The sequence below is a fragment of the Rhagoletis zephyria genome, unplaced genomic scaffold, assembly GCF_001687245.7.
Source record: "Rhagoletis zephyria isolate East Lansing unplaced genomic scaffold, Rhagoletis_zephyria_1.1 Rzeph_scaffold_02835, whole genome shotgun sequence".
Lineage (NCBI taxonomy): Eukaryota > Metazoa > Arthropoda > Insecta > Diptera > Tephritidae > Rhagoletis > Rhagoletis zephyria.
In genome coordinates, this window is record NW_016159919.1 from 47,591 (window position 1) to 70,888 (window position 23,298).

General features: G+C 32.9%; 1 protein-coding gene across 1 annotated transcript in view; it reads left to right on the forward strand.

Moving 5' to 3' along the window:
* Window positions 1-21,472, forward strand: part of LOC108367861 (uncharacterized) — a 41,763-nt gene extending 20,291 nt beyond the window's left edge. The window contains exons 2-3 of the mRNA XM_017622559.1: window positions 18,997-19,464; window positions 21,125-21,472. Coding sequence (XP_017478048.1) covers window positions 19,270-19,464; window positions 21,125-21,355 — 426 coding nt within the window. The 5' untranslated portion in view covers window positions 18,997-19,269 and the 3' untranslated portion in view covers window positions 21,356-21,472. The remainder of the gene's footprint in view (window positions 1-18,996; window positions 19,465-21,124) is intronic.
* Window positions 21,473-23,298: the final 1,826 nt, after the last annotated feature.

Here is a 23,298-nt window from a genome sequence, read left to right on the forward strand (position 1 = left end):
ACCGACACAGGCTAAACTATTTTGAAATTCATAACAAGGATTTGTCCAAAATAATGTAAATCTCAAAAAAAAAATGGACGTATAGAATTTTGGTATTGCCTCCGGTTACTGCGCCGCTTATCAAACAACCGAATTAAAAATTGATAAGTGCACGGATTCATGCGAAATTTGTTTTTTTTTCTTAAACGATTAAATTTTAATTTCAAAGCTTTTTAGAGAATTTCAAACAAAATTTAATTACTTGACTAGGCTAAACTTTACCAAAGCATGCAAATTAAATTTCTTTCAACAAACACGCGACCGACGAACTGTAAAATTTGTAATGAACTGAAGTAATTGTTGTCGGTCAGACAACGAGTCGAGAAGTTAAGATCATTTACAAACTTACATTTGTGCATAACCAGCTGCACAAAAACATAAACGTACTATTTACATATAAACATACTGGCATGCAACAAAAACAGTAAGGGTATTCTCGAAGTCTTGCACGAAATGCAAAAAATACTATTCCAATTTTGGAAGAGTACGAGAGCACCCCATTGCAAAGTGGCAGCATGCTGCATGCATAGGTAGCAAGCAGCGAAATTCTGTTTCAAATACAATAACAAGATACAACAAAAAAGTGAGGTGAGCGAGATGACTGGAATGCGAAAAAGCAATGTAGCAATTCCAAGAACAAAACAGCTAGCACCAGGGCTGTCAACCTTACATAGCTATGAAGTGCCATATTGAGGATAAAAAAGTGCTAAAATGTGCCAAATAGAAAAATAAAAATGCCAAAAAAGGTGCCATTATTTTTAATTCCCCCCATTTAGCATTCAAATTAGAAACACATTCCTAAAACAAAAAAGTCCAATACCAAAATAAGATAAACCAGTTCTATACATTATAGAAATTATAAAATTTTAGTTGACAAAATGAAGTACATACATGGAAAGGATTTCACAAAAATGTTTTGAATACTACTATTTTTCAAAAGTGCCATTTTGGCACTTTGTGTCAAATTGAAAAATTAAGTGCGTTTTGAAGTAAAATAGGGCCAAAAATAGCACGGTTTGAGCCAAGTTGGCAGCCCTGGCTAGCACAGAGTCGCATTTATCTTGCTATGCTTTTTTGCAAAATATGTGCATCGGTCCAGGAAATGCTGCTGCCCATGTATTTTGTTGTTAGATGTTTCCAAGTTATGCAATCCATGCTACGTGCAACTAGTGTTGCCGTTGTGCGACTAAAGTGGTAATTTGACCCTTTTTAAGCACCAATTCTCTTTGACCCGACTTTTTGAAAATTTTGATTTTTTGACCCTTTTCCAAAATTATGTGCGACTTTAGCCCCTTTTGTGAGATTTTTTTTTACGAATTGTTATGAGAACAATGCTATTAAAAATATTTCCTCCTATTTGTACGAAAAAATGCGTCATTTAAAACTTTCAAAGGAAATGCAACTCTTCTCCTTGCGGCAACTAGATTTATGTGTATGCTTGCAACCCTGTTTTGTGCATAGCTTGTCCCGCTATTTTCTTTTTAAATTCAACAGATTTATTATTTTACTAGTAAAGAAGAGCAATAATAATATGGTGACCCTTTTCTTCGTCAATTACCCCTTTTTTGCGACTTTCTGAAAATTCTCAACGGCAACACTGCGTGCAACGACTTTGCAAGATTTCGAGAATACCCCTAGTGTCTTACGGTGCACATATGCCAGCCACAGGATGATTAATGTCTAAAGTAGAGCGGCGAATGCCAAAATCTTGTTTAAGAATTTTATGTGAGTACAACTAGCAATGAAACAATGTACATATGTACTTACGAGTATGTACTGTGTGTACGATCGTAAAGAATGAAGCAAAGAATAACAAATGGAACATATAATAATGCTCAGTATGCGCTGAACAGGTGTGCCACTAAACACATTCAACCATTTTAATTTAATTCTTAAGCAAAGAAACAAATAAGATACATTTTTATGTGCATACTTAAGTACATGCATAGGTGCATATGTATGCTAACATATAAAAAATACGTATGCTTACCTCAGCAATAAATACTTAACACAAACGCTTTTTAAAAATCAGCGCAGCTGCCTAAATTTCAAATCAAACAACGCGTGCGCACAAGGAAAATATATAAAATTTTAGAATAGCCTCTTACTCCATTCGCATTTTGCTAAGTCAGCGTTTCCGTCTGTTTGCGCACTAATACGCAATTAACTAAGTGTTAGTTTTGTTGCTGCTGCCACCCATTAATTACAAGCAGTTTAGGTGGTTCTTTTCAGTGCTCATGCGAGCTTGCCACAATTCGACTTCCGTTGGCATTCAGATTCTATTCTCTTTCAGTTAATTAATTCAGCAGTAGTACTAGTAACTAGTAACAGTGAAAATAAGTAAGCCAAGCACTCGTTCAGCTGTAAAAACGGCGGCGAAGCGTATTGTTCATTTTGCCATTGTTAAATGTGTGAAAACTTTTAGTTTATTTCAGGTGCTGATTTTAATTGGTAAATTTAGAAAAAAAAATCAAATTTAATATCTACACACTTCGAAGAACTTGGCGGCATATACAAAAGACTTAAGCAACGAACTTGCTGTAGTGCAGGGTTGTTGACAAAACAAATTAAATCAGCTTATGTGTGGCAAACAACCTTGAGCGTGATTAGACAGTAATTTAAAGTGGACCAAAATTTGTTTACGGTTATTATAAGTGGCTCAGGAAATAATTATGATAATAAAGGCCCATTCGCACTAGCTGTAGGCAGCCGTATTTACTGTTTATGTTTTTTTGATATTTTATTTATTCGCAATACTATTTAATAATTGCAAACGGGTTGATAGTTCAAAAAATCAAAATCACCGCACGTTTTAAGCGCTTTATTACCAAACAAGGTTACGAACACTATTGCTATGCAATACAAATTAGCAGCACCAAAAATTAGTATTTGACTCGAAGCAATTTTAGCGCAATAAAATAATTGGTAAGTGCATTTGCAAATACTCGTATTACCGCAAACTTACTTATAATGTCTTTTTTTTTGTGCGAAGATTTGTATTTAATTATGCCGACTTTTTCATGAATTTAGTAGAAATCAAATTTAAAAAAAAATCACTACGCCCACACGTTGGCTACGCTGTCGCAACCCATATGCTCATACTCATACATATAGTGCTTATCATAACTATACGACACTCACATATATGTATGTAACTGCATAACCACATTTTATTTAATTCTAAATAAAACATTGTTGATCCTTTTTAATTTTTGTACAGAGTTTGGAAACTTAATTTACTGTGAGGGTCAAAAATAAGTATACGCTGACGTTTTGATAATGAAAAATCGTTTCATTAAGAAAGCTGGATCATTTCAACTTCGTTTATCATTACGGCGAATCGTCCATTTATGGAACAATTTTTCGATTTTTGCGCAAGAAAAGTTCGTGTCTTAAGTCTTTTGTTGACTTAATTTGCAAAATTATCTTTCAGTTATTTTTTTTTTTATTAATTTAGTATTCAAACGTTGCAAACTATTGGAACGCTCTGAGAAAAAATTTCTTCGCGAATAGTTCAGAAAAGATTGGTTCCCGTTTCGGTCTCTGTCAGAAAGTTTCTCAGACTTTAGTTGCCAAATGGTTCTTCGAGCGAAAGTCGAAGTTTTTTTAATTTCATACCGAACTCTGGGAAATGCAAGAAATTTTCAACTTTTCAATTCTGCCATATAAATATGTAAATAACGTATGAACACAATCTTTTACTTAAAACTTTTAATTTTCATGAAAATTTCTTACATATTCCCGAGTTTTCTATGAAATTAAAAAAAAAATTGATTCTTGTGGTTTTTGCTGTTGAATGGACTATTTATATTTCTATAAAAAAAAGTATGGAAAATATAAATAAATAAAATCGTAAAAACCTCGGCGCTCATTTATAAGATTTTTATTATAGAATAAACTACGTAAATATGTGGGTGTCGTATAGTTATGTTAAGCGCTATAATTATTTGCAAATTTTCCATAATGAACATCATGCCCATATACAATTACTCAATAACTCAAGTGCGTTATTCATAGGTACATCCATACATCACTGTCGTATGTGCCAACAACACAACGCAGCTCAAGTAATTTCCAATAAGCAATTACCATTTACGCCTATAATTGTTCCACTCAAACTCATCATCATTAAAGCTTTGCGTAAGCAAACAAAGAGTCAAGTGTCTTTTTACTTGGCTAAGAGGTGCCGCAAAATTTGCTGTGTGTGTGTGTGTGTGTGCACTTGAGTACTTTAATACTAAAATAAAAATCACAAATAACTGAACAAAGGAACGAAAAGCAAAACACACAAAAAAAAAGCAAATATGAAAACAAAACCGAACACACATGGAATTGACAAAATATCAAACACGTTTAAACACTTTCACTTGATTGCCGCTTATGAATTTCTTCGCTATTAAATATGAATTGCTTTTTAGCCTTAGCTTACTTACTTGCTTGCTCGCTTGCTCTATTGCACAAAACATACTGCTGGTGTTCAATCAATATTATAAAACTATAGCAAAATACAAAAACAAAGACCAACATGCCTGTAACCACAACAATTTTAATGCTGCTGAAAAATGCGGTCATCGAAATTTTTATGAGAAATTAATAAATAATAATGCAACAGCTGCAGCTGCTGCTAGATATTTTGATAAAGCCGAGTATGCTTTGGGCGAGCAAGTTTCCATTATGATTTTTATGCAATTTGTGGCTTAAGGCATTTTAATTAGTTGGTTGACAAGTTTGTTGTTTAAGTTTTTTTTTTTTTGGTTTTGCTTGATGTTTAGCGCTTAAATAAAACTACATTTATGGCAAATGAATTGTGGCAAATTAAACGAAAGTAATCAATACCAAAAATAGTTAGAGATAAGTTTTTACTAGCATTCAGGTTCGATATCTGATCACATCTGCACCGAAAACATAAAAGCATATTTTTAAAGCGGTCGCTGCTCGGCAGGCAATGATGAACACTCGTGTGTAATTGTACCATTAAAAAGGTTTACATAAAAAAAACTATTTGCCAATAGGAGGCGCCGTAAGTTGGTAGGGGCTTCCCTTGTTTAGTTTTTTCAATGAAAATAAAAATAAATTAATATGTATACTTATAATGGCTTCGAAGAAATTTAATGCTAATGCATAAAACGAAAACAGAAGAAGCTTAAATTTTTAAATATTTTTAATTTTTTTTTGTTTTGTTTTTTTTTTTTATTTATGACCTTACAACAATTATATTCAACAATTTTTATTGAGCTTGAGGTCGTTTTTTAATGAAAAACTATTGTGGAAAAGCAACAATAATTTGGAAAAAAGGTAGAAGTCATAGCTATTTCGGAAATCACCACATTTCCTGATCAGACTTCTTTCAGTGGGATTCGATCCAACGACCCCATCTGACTCAGCCCGTTGCCTATGCACTGTGCTAAGTTCGCCTTAATTCTTATTGCTTTTTCCGTAACAAATGGGTCGCATATCCATTACATGGCTTTATGGTTGTGAAGTAGCGATTAAACTTTTACTACTACTACTAAATCTTTCAAAATCTCCGCGAATATTTGAAACTTGTCAAATATACGCCGTTTCACGTGCCGTTTCCACAAACCCAATTTGGCTCTAAGTGCAGCTACTTTATCGATCAACTTGTATTGAATTGTTATTTGCCCTTGAAGTGAGCAATTGAATTCTTTGAGCGGATTGAATGTGACATACAAGTCAGCGACTTCCGCGATCCATTCCGTATCACTGAAATGTGCTGCATCGGTGACCGTTTTCTGAGGGAAATATGCGCAGGGGCTCTCATAATTCAGACACTCTGGCCAGCGATCTCCCTCAGAAAACTTTTTTTTTCTGTGTAGAAGAGAAGGAGTTTGCTTGTGCTCCGCGTTCATATTTTCACAGAGCGCCGTACCAGCAGGCGCGAGTTAAGGGCGTGAGCTTTGATGCTGTTAAAATTCAATACACCATTAAGTTCCGATGGTATATTTCTGCACTTTCCTGGGAAAAATACCCTCAAAAACGACCTCAAAATTTCTACGACTATGGTTTTAGCTGGCAATGATATGTAGTCCATATAAAATATCCCCTTGCAAATCCTCCTTATAAAAATATCGCTCGAAAACAAATAGCATTGACCTGGAGTTATAGAGCTGTTTGCAGCTCTCAAGAAAAATCACAAGAAAAACTTTTCCTTATTACTGTTGGTTAAAAAAGTACTTTGCTTTTGCTGTGAATTTTCTTAAAGAAATAAATATTCTTGCATTTTTTTTTTCTAGAGAGCTGATTTGAGAAATTTTGATTGAAGAAAATTTATTTTCCATTTCATGTGCGTCAATTTATATGAATTTTTCGCTTTTCTTTAGAGCTGTCCTTATATATTGATCGTCTCCAATCGTCTCAATGTGCCGAGTGACACTAGTATTTAGCGTAAAGAGGCAGCAGTGCTATCTTTTTACCCACAGCGCGCCCTAGAATTCAAGGCCGACATGATAAATTCGCATGTTCGGGTTCGATAAGTTAGGCGAAGGTTAAGTTACATTAAAGTACAAAAATCTTTGACAGTGTTGAAAAAGTGATACATATGTGAAGGAAAACAGCTCATCTCAATAAATTGATTTATTTTATTTAATAATACCGCTTTCAAAAGTTGTCATAACTCTCATAAATATTTGTTCTTAAAGTCGGCATCTGGCACGTAACATTATCATTATTTTTTGATTTGCATTAATACAGTGGCATTTCCATATTTTTTTGTCGCTGCCAAATTGTATCTTTTCACCAGTAGTGGATATTATAAATATTCCAAAAATAACAGGTTGCACATGCAGAAGAAAAAATTAATAAATTTAGATGTCACAAAGTGGAATTTCTAAACCACAAAGCCGCATGGCAAGTACTTATACACACACACACACCTAGGCTTGCAATGAAAGTTGACAAGCAGACTAAGAAAATATTAAAACTTAAAAGCAAAAAAAAAACCGTCTTGCATCTTGTGTTGGCTAATTGAAATTTCTTGTATTGTGTGAAATGCGTCAACAGCAGTGCTACTCAGAGTTGAGTGTGGCATGCGAGCAACCTAGAATTGCATGAAATTGCGGCGACACAATATCGGCTGGCTGAGTTTGCACTGAATTGCAGTCAATTCAATTGGTTCACTTTTCCCCATGGCAGCAGCTTTACTTGCATGTACTTGTTCCATTCTGCAGGTGCTGTGCTGTGTTGTTCAATGTTGCACAATGCCTTAGCTGCTCCAGACCACAAGCAGAGTACCGGCAAGCAACCAGGCAAGCAGCCAGACAACACCAACACAGAGCTGTCACAATTGCCGACTTTCCTTTGATGCACTGAACTTGTTGCTTACTTCTCTGGTGATTTTTCTATATGTACGTATTTTCAATTATTATTATCTATTTTGCTGCGCAGCCATGAATTATGAATCGAATGAATGAATGTGTAAGTTTTGCTGCCAGTTATACATACATACATACCTACTTACTACTCGAGTCTTTAGCCTAGTTGTTCAATGTGTATTTATCAATGAAATTCCGCCAAACCTTTTGCCGGTTTGCAGCTGCAGCAGCAACAACTTTCGCATTTCTCTTTCGCTATTCTCAGGTGTATTGAATTTTTAGTATTCTCTCGTCTTTTTCAATGCATTTACAGTCATAAGTACGTAAGCATCAACACCAAATGTGGTTTACTGCAGCATACGCAGTCAGGTTGACTGGCAGTTCACCAACCAGCTGTCAGTCATTCGTATTATTATTAATCATTCAAGTTGGTCTGGGGTATGTGCAACAATCAGAAGTTTTCTCAGTGATTAGTCTACTAGTTATTGTGCCATTCTGTCGGCTTTTTTTTTTTGTAAGCTCACCAGTTTCAGTCCATATTCGATATTCGATTTGTGGTTTGATTGGCAGCACGAAACCTGTAGTAGATTTATTTTGCTATGAGGCAATGAAAATTGAAAATTAATCATTTTTTTATTGATGTGCTTCCTGTGTATGTATTTTTGTGAGAGTATCCAGATGTGCATCTGCATATATGTATAGAGGGAATATAAAGTATGTATGTAGATATAAAAGTTGAAATTGGTAACGGAATCTAAACCAATACTGGGCAAGTGTGTTGTGTATGATTTGATCTAAACAAATGAAAGACTTGAGAAGCGAACTTTAAGTGTGTGTGTGTGAAGTTGTTCACATCAAGAAACACAAAAAATATAACTATACAAATATTTCCCATTCCTCAAATAAATTTAAGAGCTTCCTAAGAAATTCTCTTGTTATAATACTATTGCTATAATATCGGCATTTAGGATTCAGATAAAATATCTTGTCAAAATTGTGATACACTCAGAAAAAAGTCAGCCAAATATATTCCTCTCAACACATGATTTGGTAACTATAAACAAATAATGTAACTATAACCAAATCATGTGTTGATAAAAACATATTTAGTTGACGTAACTAAACTCTTTTCTCAGTGTATAAGTCGTTTTCCTAGAGGCCATTACACAATTACACAGCGCACTAAGTGTAATTTTATCATTTTTTGTGTCCTTGGTGTTTGATAAAAAAAAATTCAAACCAAATAATGGTGTCTTTTGTTTTTGCTAAAAGTGAACGGCAACTGGTTAGCAGGGGGTCAAAGTCCGTATCTGTAAGTGAAATATTGGAATCGATTTTGTTTTGTGTTTTTTAGCCATTTCCAAACAACCATAACAAGTTAAAAATTGTCTAAAAAATTAACGAAAATATAAAGCATAAAAAGTAAGTAGATACTATAACTGGTATTTTTTTTTTTTTTTTTTTGGGTAGAAAAATACATACCTTTAATATTATTATTTAAATGATAATTGAAAAAGCTTTCAAGAAAAAGGTTGGCCCTTTTCAGCCGTGTTTAGTTTTTAAAAAACGTATAAAAAAATAAAGAGTTTTGAGTTAAATTATTAAATTTCATGTAGCTTTTTTCAATTGCTGAGAAAATTTCTTTTTTTGTAAGCATTCTTGATACTATCACTAATGAACTATTTACCATTTGGAGGGCAGAACACAATAAGAGAGGAACCAAAAGGCTGTTTAACATTTTTATGCTGTAAAGGCTGCCCCTTTTAACTTTTCAGCAGATAAATTAGGATATTCAAAACTTTGCGGGTTTCAATTGAAATTGGTGCAATTTGGCAATATTTTTCGAAAATGGAAACTGTTTATACAGTTTTTATAGCTATGTGGCATTTTTTGTCCAAATAATTGTATTAAAGAAAACAAACGCGTTCAATAAAAACAAAAATTAAAAAGTGACTTTTTTAGACCCATGGATCCTCAAAGGTTAAGATTTTTTTTTTGCCGAAATGTGGGAAATTATGCCAATCAATAAAAAAATCTTAAAAAAAAAAATTATAAAAAAAATCTTTCTTTAACTAATCTACTTGTTTGGTCATAATTAATTTTTGCAAAAAAAAAAATGGTCAAATTACCAATAGCAGCGGGGAAAATGGCTTGGAATCGAAAATAAGAAAAATTATTTCAGTTTAAATTTTTTGAATACATCTATTCACCGAGAAAAAAATTTGCGTCCGGGTTGGATATTCGATAATTAATTAGATTCAATTGCATTTCTTACCAGAATCACTTTTCGTGAAAACATTTTTTTTAGATTCCCAAAAAAAAACATATCTCGAATATTTTTGTTTTTACGAATCATATAAAATTTGATAGCGCCTTTTTTGCTGCAATTAGTTTAAAGTCGGTTAAGGCGACCTTAACTATGGGAAAATTTCCCGCGATTGTTAAATTTGCTGGTCAACACTTAACTCAGATGGTGTTAATTTCGGCATTGTCACATAATCTGAATTAAAAATAAATAAAAATTTTGCTAATATTCGATGAAGTATATAGGTCATAATCTGGTAAAGATCAATTCATGCGCTAAGTTCACAAAAAAAAAAGTTGTATACCGTTTTTCCCACAATCTGATGATCTCTTGCCCTTGAACGACATATTTTCCTTTGCTTTATTCAAATTCATATTTTCAAAATTTTCCCACCGATTAGCTGGCAATCAAAACATAATTGCCAATGAAACTGCACATCCCAACCTTGTCACATTTAACCCTTCATTGAAGGCACAAACCATTTACCCGCTGACCTAATGGCATGGTATTAAAATTTCACTACCCAACCGACAGAGCTATTTTTCAATTTAATTACCGATAACTACTAGCTGATATAAAAAAGAAACATTTAAAAGCAGCATCAGCTTAATATCATACATACAGCCGTCTTGAATACATAGATATTTTCGCAATAAAAGTACAAGATAAATAGCAAATATTTTGCTTCTGGAGAGAAACTTGTATAAGTTGAAAAAAAATTTTCGTGTTTGTCATTTTTGCATTCAACAGAGACTTGCACAACAAAAAAAATATATATAAAAAAGTAAGTAGGACCACAACAATTTTACAGTAAAATGTTGCAAGTTTTCATTACAAACAGTGTGTACATACATACCTGACATGGATCGCAAGTAGAGATAAGCAAAACGCCAGCGGTAAAATAAACGAAAAAAGTCCACCCAAAATACAATAACAAATAACATGAGTAGATAGCATTGGCAAAAGCAAAAAAGAAAAGTCAGCACCTAATTCAGCGATTTCCATATACAAAGCGACAAAAACCACAAACCAGTGCTGCCAGGCACTTACTCATCTCCTTGGCTAGCCTCCGCAAGTGAATTACACGCCTGGCAGAAGCAATGAAGCTTGTTTGCCAGAGGCCAATAGCGGCTAACTTCACTTGTTCACCATTGCTGTTGTCTCTGCCGCCGTTGCTAGTTGTATTATTATATATGTACATACAAAAATACTTCATCGAGTTTAAAGCCTTGAGAGTCAATAAATATACTACATACATAAGTACATGCTGCTTAAAATAATACTGAAGCAAGTAAGGGCGTAATTTTTTTTTTGAATAAGTCTTACTAAAATTAACCCTTGGGGCTAATTCATTATACAAAAACCATGTATGGGGGATTTTAGTCCGTAAAATCAGTTACTTCTTTAGTTTGTTTTTAGTTTCGTAGTTCTCAATGTAAAAGGCCTTATTTGCCTCTTCTGAAAATGCCACGGTTGGGACGGAATCAAGTGCTTCTGAAATGTATGCAAATGGTATTAGTTTAACAAAAACGTGCTAATAAACGGTTAGAGAATAAGACTTAGCAAAAGACCAATAGAAGAATGAAAATACAGCTGACTACGTACATAGATAAAGAAAAGGATAAATGCAAAGGTAAAAATAAAAACAAAAACAAAGATGTGTAAAGATAAATGCAAAAATGAAGATGAAGGTAAATTTAAACAGTTTACTCATAAAAGGGCAAAGGCGAAGGGAATATGTAGATGAAGAAAATATAAACATAAAGGTAAAAACAGAGATAAATATTAAGAAAAAGATGAGGATGAGGATACCGATAAAAGTAAAGATAAAGATAGAGGAAGTAAGATTAAAATAAAGGTAATTATGTATAAAGAAAAGGATACAGATAGAGACAGATACGCAACGTGGGAGGTGTTTCGGGATTTTCAGTATTCTCGGGACTTATCGATATAATAATCGATATTTTTATCGATTTTGTTATCGATTTTGTTATCGATTTTGGTATCGATATTTTTAATCAGATTATTGATAGATTTTTTTCTATATTTTTTATCGATTTGAATATCGATATTTTTATCGATTTTGTTATCGTTACTTTTTATCGATTTTGTTGTCGATTTTGCTACCGATATTTTTATCTATATTTTTATTCGGATTATTTACCGATATTATTTATCGATACTTTTTATCGATTTTGTTATCGATATTTTTATTGATTTTGTTATCGATATTTTTATCGATTTACTTATCGATATTTTTTTATCGATTTGGTTATCGATATTTTTTAACGATTTGGATATCGATGTTTTATCGAATTTGTTGTCCATTTATGTATAAATATTGGTTATGACACAAACTAGATATGTAACGTAATTTTCACGTCTCGAGTGTGGCCCAGGCGCACTTATTTTTTTTTTTTTTTTTAATTAGTTGAGAAGATTTGAGGCGAGCTTGGGCAAAATATCCCCAACCCCGGAGGGTCACTACGTTTCCTTCAGATCAGATGATAGCACAGAACTTTTTGAAGTGAGCTTATGTGTTTCAATCATTTGCTATGCATGCAATTCATCGGCCACTGTTAGCTGCATTAAATAGCATAATGAAGAAATCGAGACATACCCCGCACAAAACCCGTCCTGCTTATACGCACCGCACTATTATTAATTTTTATTAATATTACTAATTTATGAAAGTCATGCACTAGTTGTGTCCGATAAAAAATCTAAATCAACAAGAAAAAAAAACGTCTTGGAAACATGATTAACAGCAAATTGTAAGTCGTTCGTTCACTTTCGCACAAAGCTCCTACTGACTGACTTATTTGTAGTTATTTTAATTTAAAAAAAAAAATAAGTAAGCTTCGGGCGCTTTCGAATGAACGTTATCAAGCGTTGTTAGTACAAAAAAAGTGATGTGACACCGGCTGGCAGTGGTGGCAAGATTAAGCTGCTGCTGCTGCAACCAACTTAAACCTGTCAGCAGAGGTGGCTTAGCATCTTTTTTGCGACCTAAAAGCGTGCATGCATTTGCAAAATTTACAACCATATATACATATGTACATACGTATGTATGCATATGAAAGAGGAATGCATTTTCCCATCACTTATCCGCTTTCCTTTAGCACACATACTGCGCAAACATACATACGACTATAAATACATTAATCAGCATTTCGGCGCCTAATTTCTTTCGCATACAATTTGATTTTTGGGTGCGGCAGCTTTGTACGCTCCGCCAGCAGCTTGTTTGTTGAGCGGCTACAAGCTTAACTCGTCGTCATTTGAGATAGCAGCGCTCAGGCACCACGACAGGTTGGCTAGCAGAAGCGTGGTTTGCTAAATGCGAGAGATTACAGAAAAAAAGACTTAAAGAAGTCAACACCCAGCGGAAAGCAGAAAGCTGCTTGCGAACGCGTTTAACCGATTTTGATTTTCTGCGCCACAGTAAAAGTGGGTAGTGAAACAAAAGCAAAATATATGTGTATGTATATGTATATTGGCGATGAATAATGCACTCATTCAATCACTTCAATGCAGAATGCATTCATTCACTGATTTCCATAAAAGAAATCTTCGTTGTCGCAAGCAATACACAGTTGCTATCCGGCTTAGTTGAATCGCTAAAAAAAAAAACAAATTTTGTTAAAATTAAGGCAGATGATTATACATAGAGCGACGTTAAATTTAGCGCTAAGCTCACAAAGCCAGACACTCCAAACTGCGCTGCGTGGCATTTTTTCGCTATTTATTTGGTTTAATAATCGGTTTCATGATTATTTTTTTTAAGTTTTTGGTTTGACAGTTGCTTGCTTTTGTGCTAATTAATGCCGACAGGTGAAATTTTTAAGTCGCATATATTTACTATTCTTTACAATACTTTATTTGTAAGATTTTTCAATGATTTTCATGCATGGCAGGCGAACTTAAACACCAAACCGTTAATTAAAGCAATCATCAAAGTGGCATAGAAAATTTTGAGAGTGTGAAATGATTTGATAAGACTTGAGCTTTTAATTGCATGAAAATCAGTTAAGAAGAAGACACAAAACAAATAAATTTATCTTTCGAATAGGCGGCGGAGCTTGAAACAATTTAAAGTAATATTTATCCTAGACTGGATGAAAAAAAAAAATTGACAATCTTGTTTTTTCAAATCTCCGACGAATTTCAACAAAATGAACGACACCTTCAGCAAGAAAAAAAATCCAAAAATCAACGGTTTATCTCTTACTAGCTACAAAACTGCACACCAACAACTTTTCTAAAAATTCTGATTAAAAAGTTTGAAATTTTGATAACACTTTGTCGAATTTTGAAATTATGACTTCCAGGCGTTTTGCTGGATTGTGAGCTATAATTTCCTCAAACATTAATTAATCAGAATAAAAATAGCCAAAAATTGTACGTTCAAAAGAAAACTAAAATTGTCACAACAACGTGAGAAAAAAATGTAAGCAAACTGTGGAGTGATTTTTTTGTATTAGAATGATGTACATACCTAGATAAACTTTGAAGATTTATTAAAAAAAAAGTAAGTGCGCCTGGGCCACACTGGAGAAGTGAAACTTACGTTACATATCTATTTTGTATCATAACAAAAAAATATGTACATATGTACATACATACATCTGCTCTTGCTTAAGTTTATATTTTTTGTCTCTTCTATCTAGATCCCCACATCTACTCCTGTTTGTTCTAATTACACCTCTCTTATTGTGTTTTCCTTTATCTTCATTTTTAGCTTTATACTCTACCGATAACAAAATCGATAGTAACATCCAACAAAATTTCGATAGCAAAATCGATAGGAATATTGGTAGCAAAATATAATAGAAAATCGATCAAAATATCGATAATAATATCGATCACAAATTCGATAAAAATATCGATTAAAAAATCGATAAATAATCGATGAAAAATCGAAACAGTATCGATAAAAATGTCGATAACAAATTCGATAAAAATATCGATAACAAAACCTATAACAATATCCCCAACAAAACCAATAACAAAAAAAATATCGACAACAAAATCTATAACAATATCCACAACAAAACCAATAACAATATCGATAACATAATCGTTAAAAATAATTATTACAAAATCGATAAAAATATCGATAACAAAAGTAATAAAAATATAGATTATTATATCGATAAGTCCCAAGAATCCCGAAAATCTATAAAATCCCAAAATATTTCACAGATTGAGTCTCTGTGTCTCCATCTATATCCTTTTCTCTATAAATTACCTTTATTTTAATCTTTCTTCCTCTATCTTCATCTTTACTTATATCGGTATCCTCATCCTCATCTCTTTTAAAAGTAAAGTGTTTAAATTTACTTTGATCTTCATTTTCTGCCTTTATCTTTACCCATACCATGTGCATACACTCGGCCCTAACCATTTCCGTTGCACCATTTCCGTGTGCAATTTCCGTTGAATTTGCCAATGTTTCACTTCAATAATAATTTAACTATCAAAATTGATGCATGACTACATAATTGTCTCCGATAATATTTAGCTCATTTTCCGAGAGAAGAAATAGTTAGCCGTACTTATTATTTATATTATCAAATCTATATTTTAGTATAGTTCCACCTAAAAAGGTACACAAATCCTTTTTTTAACCTCTTGATTGCTTTCTGTTTTCAAATTAATTATAAATTTCTTCTTTAAAACAAGGGACCGGAAATTTTACAAAAATCGCCACTTTCACACAAGCAAGCTCATTACTCCGATCGTTAAATATTTAACTACTTGCAAAATTTACAACAAAAAATTCCACAAAAAAAAAACTGTTGTGGAAAATTTGTCATGACCACAAGTAAACAGCAAATAATCACGCAGGTGGGCGTACAAGGCACTCTTTATTTGCAATTTACCACATGCTGGCGAACAAAACTTCACACACTGCCTGCAGCCCTCGTGCACCACTAACTGCATGCAAAATGTTGTGCTGTTCAGAAATTATCATAAAACAGCATCAACCAAAAAAGTTGTAGTTGTTGTGTAGTGTGTTGAGTGTTGAGTGCTGAGTGGCCACTGACCAAGCGACGACAACTTTTAGTTTCAACAAAAATTCCACCGAAAAAGGCGAGGAGCCGCAACAAAATTCAATCAAAAACAACAACAAAAAAAGACAAAAATCTACAAGCAATCCACTTTCAGCTTTCTTCACCACCAAGCGCAACTCGGGAGCCAATGGATGAACATGCATGCCATATGCATATGTGTCTGTATGTTTAGTATTGGTTGCTTGTTATTTTTTTTTTCCAACTACGCTAGCGCTTTGGCGCGGTGAGATCGATGCTTAAACAAATTTAACAAAACTATTTTTTCCTCTTCAGCCAACGATTGAATTGAGTGTCGAGATCGACTGACGCGCTCACGCATACGCAATAGTCGCACTCTTTGCCACTTGTGGGCAGTATTGGCAGGTAATACTGGTTGTTTGGCTGTCTTACGATTTGTTTTTGTTGTTTTTTACTGAGCACCACTGCCATCATCAAAGCGGTAAACCACCCAAAAATCTATCGAAATCACCACAGTTAATCACTTGGCGTGCTACGATCGAGACATGCTTGGCGAGTGCTCGCTTTGTACAACGTCTGTTAGCTGCTTGCTGGTCAAACGAAATGCACACAAGCGCGGCAGCGGCGTGTACATTAGTAAATCGATACAAAGTTTCGTGTTGTTTGTTGCATACTAAATAAATACTAGTAAAAGTGCGCGCGTGTGACTGTCAGCGTTTGGCATTGAAACAAAGAAAAAGAAATCGTAAATTTAATGTATCGCATAATTAAATAGCCAATGGAATTTCTTTAACTCTTTTATTCGAGTCGCGTATAAACTTTTAGAAAAAGTTATAATGTGACTGTCGAAAATGATTACTATGTATTTTCAAAGCTCGACTGCACGATTATAACCCTTTGTGCTAGTGTTTGTATTCTGTCTTAGTGTTCTTGTTATAAAACCACTAATAAATCAATTTGTTCTACCTTTCGGGTGTAATTTCTTTAAATTTTATGCGCCAGTAGCAGTGGTACGTTGCAGCGCCAACTGTTAAAAGCCAATATGTTTACAAAAAATTACACCAATTCACGTTTTAGTCTTTCAGTGTTTTAAGTTCTTTTAATATTTATTTGTACTACGTCCGCGTTTTTTAATTATGTGACCTATTCAAACGATTGTATGTACGTACGTACGCAGCCGATAAACCCAAAAGAATAATCATCATACTCGTATAATTTGTTGGTTATTATTACGTGGATAGCTTGAAGCTGATTCGAATTGGGGATTTACAAGGCGTGCTAAAGGCAGTGTCAGATGATTGGGCATTTGCGTAAAATTGGCATCCCAATTTTTTTATTTTGTACTAATAGCTCAATATAAAAAATGGACAAGCACCATCAGCAAAAAAAAAATTACTAAAAATCAACGCGATTTTCAAGCGTCTTGAAATTTGCACTTTAAATTACTAAAATTTAATGAGCTATAGAACTACATGCCCAAATTTTTTTTTAAATTCTAAATAAAAGGTTTAAAGATTTTGTGTGCAAATGTCAAAGTTTTGTTGAATTTTCATATGTTTTGCAAGAAGTTTGAAATGTGGATTTATGTGGCGCTGGTTAGGTAAAGTGCTAAACTTTTATAAAAAGAAATATAAACATTACTTAAACAAAAAAAAAAAAATAGCCAAAACTAGTCAAAATGTCACTTGACTTAATCAGCTCACCACAACTGTATACATATTGAAGTTTACATAGAAGCTTTTTCCAGTGATACACATTTACGTTGAAGCAGTTGTGTGCTGTTTTATGCTTATTAGATACATAGTATGTATGTATGTATGCATGTGTGCCAATAAAATATTTAACTATTTAAGTGTTGATGACAGGAAAAGAATTGCATACAAATAAATGTCGAATCTACATGATTGAAATGTTGATTTCTCAGTGTTGTAAAATTTGTGTAAAGCATACATGTGTATGTATGTATGTTTAGGCGTTTGGATTTGTGCCTCTTAATTTTCCTGTGTGGCTTCCTTCTATGAAGTTTGTGTCTTAAGTCTTTCGATGTGTGTGTGAATAATTTTTTCGCAACGCTTAAAGCGCAGTGAAAACGTGAATAAAAACACAGATAAATGAACAAATAAATTTTTAAATGCCCTAGAAGTGGCTAAATAAAAATCAAAGTTCTTATTGCAAAACATAAAGTGGATAATAAATAGATGAAATTAAGTACGACGACCTAAATGTTTATGAGAAAAAATTACATATGACTTTATACTTTGGGTTATGTAGTTTTAGTAATTTTAAGTTTGCAATAATCATTTGATTTTCAAGAGGTCTACTTATACCATTTCTATGAAAAGTTGTTTTTTTTCATATAAAATACATGGAAAACTTTGAGTGCTTTGAGCGACTTCTAAATGTTTTTTTGTTTTTTTGTTTTAAAATTTCGACTTTACATTTTTTTAGACCACTCTAATGTGCATATGTATTACTTTCAAAATTACGAATGCTGCATGTTTCACTTCAAACTTTCTATTTTTACTGGATATGGCAAAAAAATTAGAACTAAGAATTAGACTTACAGCCTCATTGCGTAAGTCGTAAATTAGGCTAAATTGTAAGACTCGACAACATTGGCATTGTTTACTGTCGTGCTGAAAAAAGTAAACGACGAAATTTGTCGAAAACTATACAGTGCTGCCAAGTTTGTTCCGTTTTAATACACTAGTCGAGTGGAAATTTTAGGCAATGACGTGAAATTTTCCATACGATTCGACTCTCGAAAAACGACTTGCATTCGACACGACTCTCGCAATGAGGGTGTTAATTTGACACCCAACAATCTGCTTAGCTTTGTTCGTAAATCGTGCAGATTAAAAACAGATTCAAAGTACATGAAAACAGTACAATGGATGCCAGGTAGTGTGAATGTTGTTTTCTGCACGCGCTGTTTTGTGGATGGTTAAAAAAAAAAACTACTTATTTATTCATTGGGTTGCAATGTCTTATATTTATTCGTATTATATAACAGCTTTTTGTATCTACTTATACCATTATATATCGGATAGTTAAAAATATAATATAAAACAAAGTCGTTATTTTCGGGATTAAATTTTTTTGATAATAAAAACCACAAAATAATCATGAACTTGCAAATATAAAAAGAAACCCATCGCAATAAAATTTGACTTTTCGGCGAAATTGTATGAAGTACTTATTACAGACAAATTATATATACAAACTAAACATTTTTTTTACGATATATTTAATCAGTCTAATTTGTATTTCCTTCTTCTATTTTCAGCGACTTAAAACTGATGTAAATTGAAATTTTTACATTTAACCTAAAAACTTACTGCCACATAAACACAGAAGCTCACTAAAATAAAAAAAAAAATTTAAATTTTATTTAAAAAAAGTAACGGGTAATCTACAAGCCAACTAAAACAACCTACGCTCTAAAACAAACCACACCAGCCTGCCAGCCAGTCAAGTCAGCCTGGAGTTAGTAAAGTTTAATATTTGTTGCTTGTTGAGATTTGGCGAAGTCCCAAGATTACAGTAAAAAGCGCAAAAAATGGCACTACGCCTGCGACGTGACGTACAGAAGGCATCGTATTATGTTTGGTTTTTGGGCGCCGAGGAGGCGAAAGGTTTGCGCGGTACTCGTGTCATCAATTCAGTGCTGCCGTATCTGATTGATCGGTCACGCGGACAAGAGCCACTCAAGGTGACGCTGCAGGTCTCTCACAAGGGTATTAAGATATTACAGGTGAGTCGATGGAGCATACAATAATATGAAAGGAAGATTTTTTTTTATAGAAATTAATAAATGAGTTTGAGTTGGTGATGGAAAATAAAAAGAGAGGGTAATCATTATTACTTTGTTTTTTTTTTTGAAATAGAAAAATTAAAAAAATTTGAATATAGTATGTGTTTATGTATGTATATAAGGTTAGCATTTAGTTGGAACAAACATATGTATATGGGGCATTCCATACCAATGTGGACGGGGTTCACACTTCATGAAATTTGAGCTTGATTAATACATTTTTCAAAACTTTCCAACACAAAAACAAAAACAAATCGATTTAATAGTTTTCCAAATATCTCTACAACGGGACGAGGTAAAAATTTGAAAAAAAGTCATACATACATACATCAAAATTCTCTATAAAACGAGATATTTAAAACATTTTTGTTCTTGAAAAATTTTTCACATACAAATTTTTTGTAATTTTTTCACATACAAACTTTTTGATAAAAAAAAATAGTTTTTGAAAATATGCCAAAACAAAATTGAAAGAAATCACAATGGTAGCTCTGAGTATTGCGCAATATTTAAATGTTAATATCCTTTAAGCTTTAACTGTTCTATCATCTGAGATAATTTTTTGGAAAAATATTTTTTAAACCCAATTTTATTTATAAAAAAAAATTCTTTAGGTATTTTCAAATCAGCCTAGCCCACGTAAATCTTAAAATTTGTCTGTAATATTTTGGCGAAAGTTTTAAAATAACATAATTCCGATGGAAAAACAGTACCTCTGTAATATACATTCATGCATAAAAAATTGCCATGCCATAAATGTGAGACTCCATTGTAAATCACCCAATATTTGTTTAATTATTTTCATTTTCTCAATGCAAAAAAAAAATCTAGCTAAACTCGTTTTTCTCTCATTTTCCATTTGTTAAGTTGTGACGTTCTTCGAGCATACCAGTGCTCCTTTTTTGAATATTTTCTAGAGATGTAGTTACTTAAAAAGAAAATGGTCACAGAATTTTAAATTATGCAATAGTTTTTAATATATTTACATATGAATTATCTCATTTCGAATTCACAAGGTGCCATAAGCGTCGTATTTTCATAAATTCAAAACGCTTAAAATAGTTTTTGGTTGTTGTGAACCACTTAAAAATATTTTTAATTTTTATAAAATTTATTACATTGTGATAATATGACTAGTTATGACACCCACAATTAATTTCATTTCTTCACATTTCGCTTTATTACTGTTTGCTTCATTCCATTGCGTTTCATTTCATTTTGATCCATTTCGTTTCGACTTGTTTCATTTTATTTTATTTTTTAATTTCGTTTAATTTTTTTCTTCGCTTATTCGTTTCTTATATACCGTCTCTTAATCCCTCAATTAATCTCATTTCAATTTATTTCATTTTATTCGTTTCTATTTCTTGCATTTTATTTTTTTATTTCATCTATCCCCAGTTTCACCAATCAGTTTTAAATTTATTCAACTGTTAAAATTTAAAATAACACAATTTTGTTCGGTAATATTGTTGCTGATAAATTTAAAATTGGGTGAAACAACCGGGCATTAGTTTTTCAATTTAATTTTAGTTAATTCCTCACTAATTTATTTCTAATATCTTTGCAATATTTTCAATTTGATTCCACTGCCACATAGGGCTCTTCGAAACATTTTATACCACACAGTGCCATAACCAGCTCCGTGCAAACAGATGACATCGTTGCATGCGTTTTGTTGCTTTATAATCCGGCAACAAAATGTCCATTGCACGTACACGCCTACCGTTGCGATTCCGAGTCCACAGCTGAAGCGTTGCATCAACAGCTGCAAATATTAATCAATCGCCCAGAAAATCAAAAACGCTTTGAGGAATTGGAAACACGGTGAGTAGGCAAATTTTTATTTATAATTTATTCGTTGTAAGTTTCTCTCAACTTTCATTCATATAAGTACATATGTATGTACATAAGTAAGTATATACAAGTTTGTGTCTTAAATCTTCCGTTTTTAAATGTCTGCAAAATGTAATATCAAAATATAAGTTGCAAGTGAAAGTAATAGAAATCTTTGCAGAAATTTTCGTCGATTGGCGAATATCAAAAGGTGTAAAATTTAAATGACTAGCATACACCATTTTATGCGATTGTTTCGTCTGCTATTAGTTTTCCAAAATTGAGGAAATAATTTGTTGAACGGCAGCATCACAGAAGCATGCAAGGAAGTCAATAGCAAGAAATCATTTTTTTGTTTTTACTTTTATTAGAAAACGCGCAAGTTCACACTATGTATATTGCAATAAACGCAATAACAAATAGTTTTGTTTTCTTTACTTTTGGTGCGGTAAAACACACACACGTGCATTTAATGATATGCATAGAAATTTTCAAGTGAAGATTTTCTTGCTGGCTGCAATAATCATTACACGGAAATAGTTGCAGCTATAATAAAAACTTGGAAACGTGGAAAATAAAACACAAGACATATCTACGTATGTAAAAATTTATTTCAAAAAAATAAAATGAAATTTAAAATGATGCGCATTGATTGCACTTAAGTGCCACAACACAACGTTGGCAGCTTGCCTTGCCAGCCTATACGGCAGCAAAGTAGGCAAATCCGCTACTCGTGATGCAACCACATAACTCCTTTTACGATTCTTCCTCAATTGTCGCCTGGTTGCATGTGACATGCGGCTGCGAGGTTGGCAGTGGCAACGGCAACGGCAAAGATTTTTGTGACACGTCTCGCGCGCAATGTGCGTTTTTTTTGTTTTGCTTTGTTTTTATTATTTTTGTTTCGCTGCAAATATGCACAGTTACTCCATTAGTTTATAATGGGCTTATATGACAGTCATTAATTAATTGTGGCAATAATTGTAAAAATGAAAATGTAGCCGCCAGCACCGTTGCCAGAAATTTCTTGGGAATTTCAGAGCCCATCAAAATGGAAATAGGAAGCACGAAAGTCAGTTGTCAGCTGTCGACTTTCTCTGAATGGTTAATCAGGGTGAAAATGGCAAACTCAAGTGCAATATTTTCTAGCCTTTTTTACGTTGTGCACAATATTTTTGGGTAGTACGTACACTGGCGGCAGAAATAATGGACTCGTCGTACTTTTCAGAATTTTGGCTATGTTTATTTAGTTTATTTTATGTTTAATATTTTTTTTATAAAAGCTACAAAAATTATAAAAATTGGACAAATTTTCACCAAGTTTTCAAACTTTTTATCCAGAATTTAAAGAAAAATACAAAAAAAAAAAAAATCAAAAATCAACGGTATTTTCTGGCCACTTAAAACTTACACTTTATTATGCTAAAATTGAATGGGCTACAAAGCTGCATACATTTTTCTAAAAATTCTGAAAAAACTGCAAATTTGTCTAAAAAATCTGAATAAAAAGTTTAAAATATTGGTAAAGATTTGTCGAATTTTTATATGTAATTTTATTTTGTAAAAATTTGAAAAGGAAATTTATATGGTGTTTGTTGTATGGCTCGCCAGGCTTTTATAAAAAAAAATATTAAACATAAAATAAACCATGGAATAATAGCCAAAACTCTTCAAAGTAAGGCGAGTCTATTATTTCTGCCGCCACTGTATACATATATGCATGTGGTTTCTTACATGTATACACATGAATATAAATAGTTTTTATTCTGCTGGTCAAATTCCCATTTCGCGTTGAAGCATGTCTAAAATGTATTCTTATTTTTCCTTTAGCAGCTGTCAAGTCTTCAAGTCTTTAGTTTGGCTTTATGTGCCTATGAATGTATGTGGAAGCGCGGCGCTTTCTCCTTTGATTTCTACCTGCTATCAATTGCTAAGTGG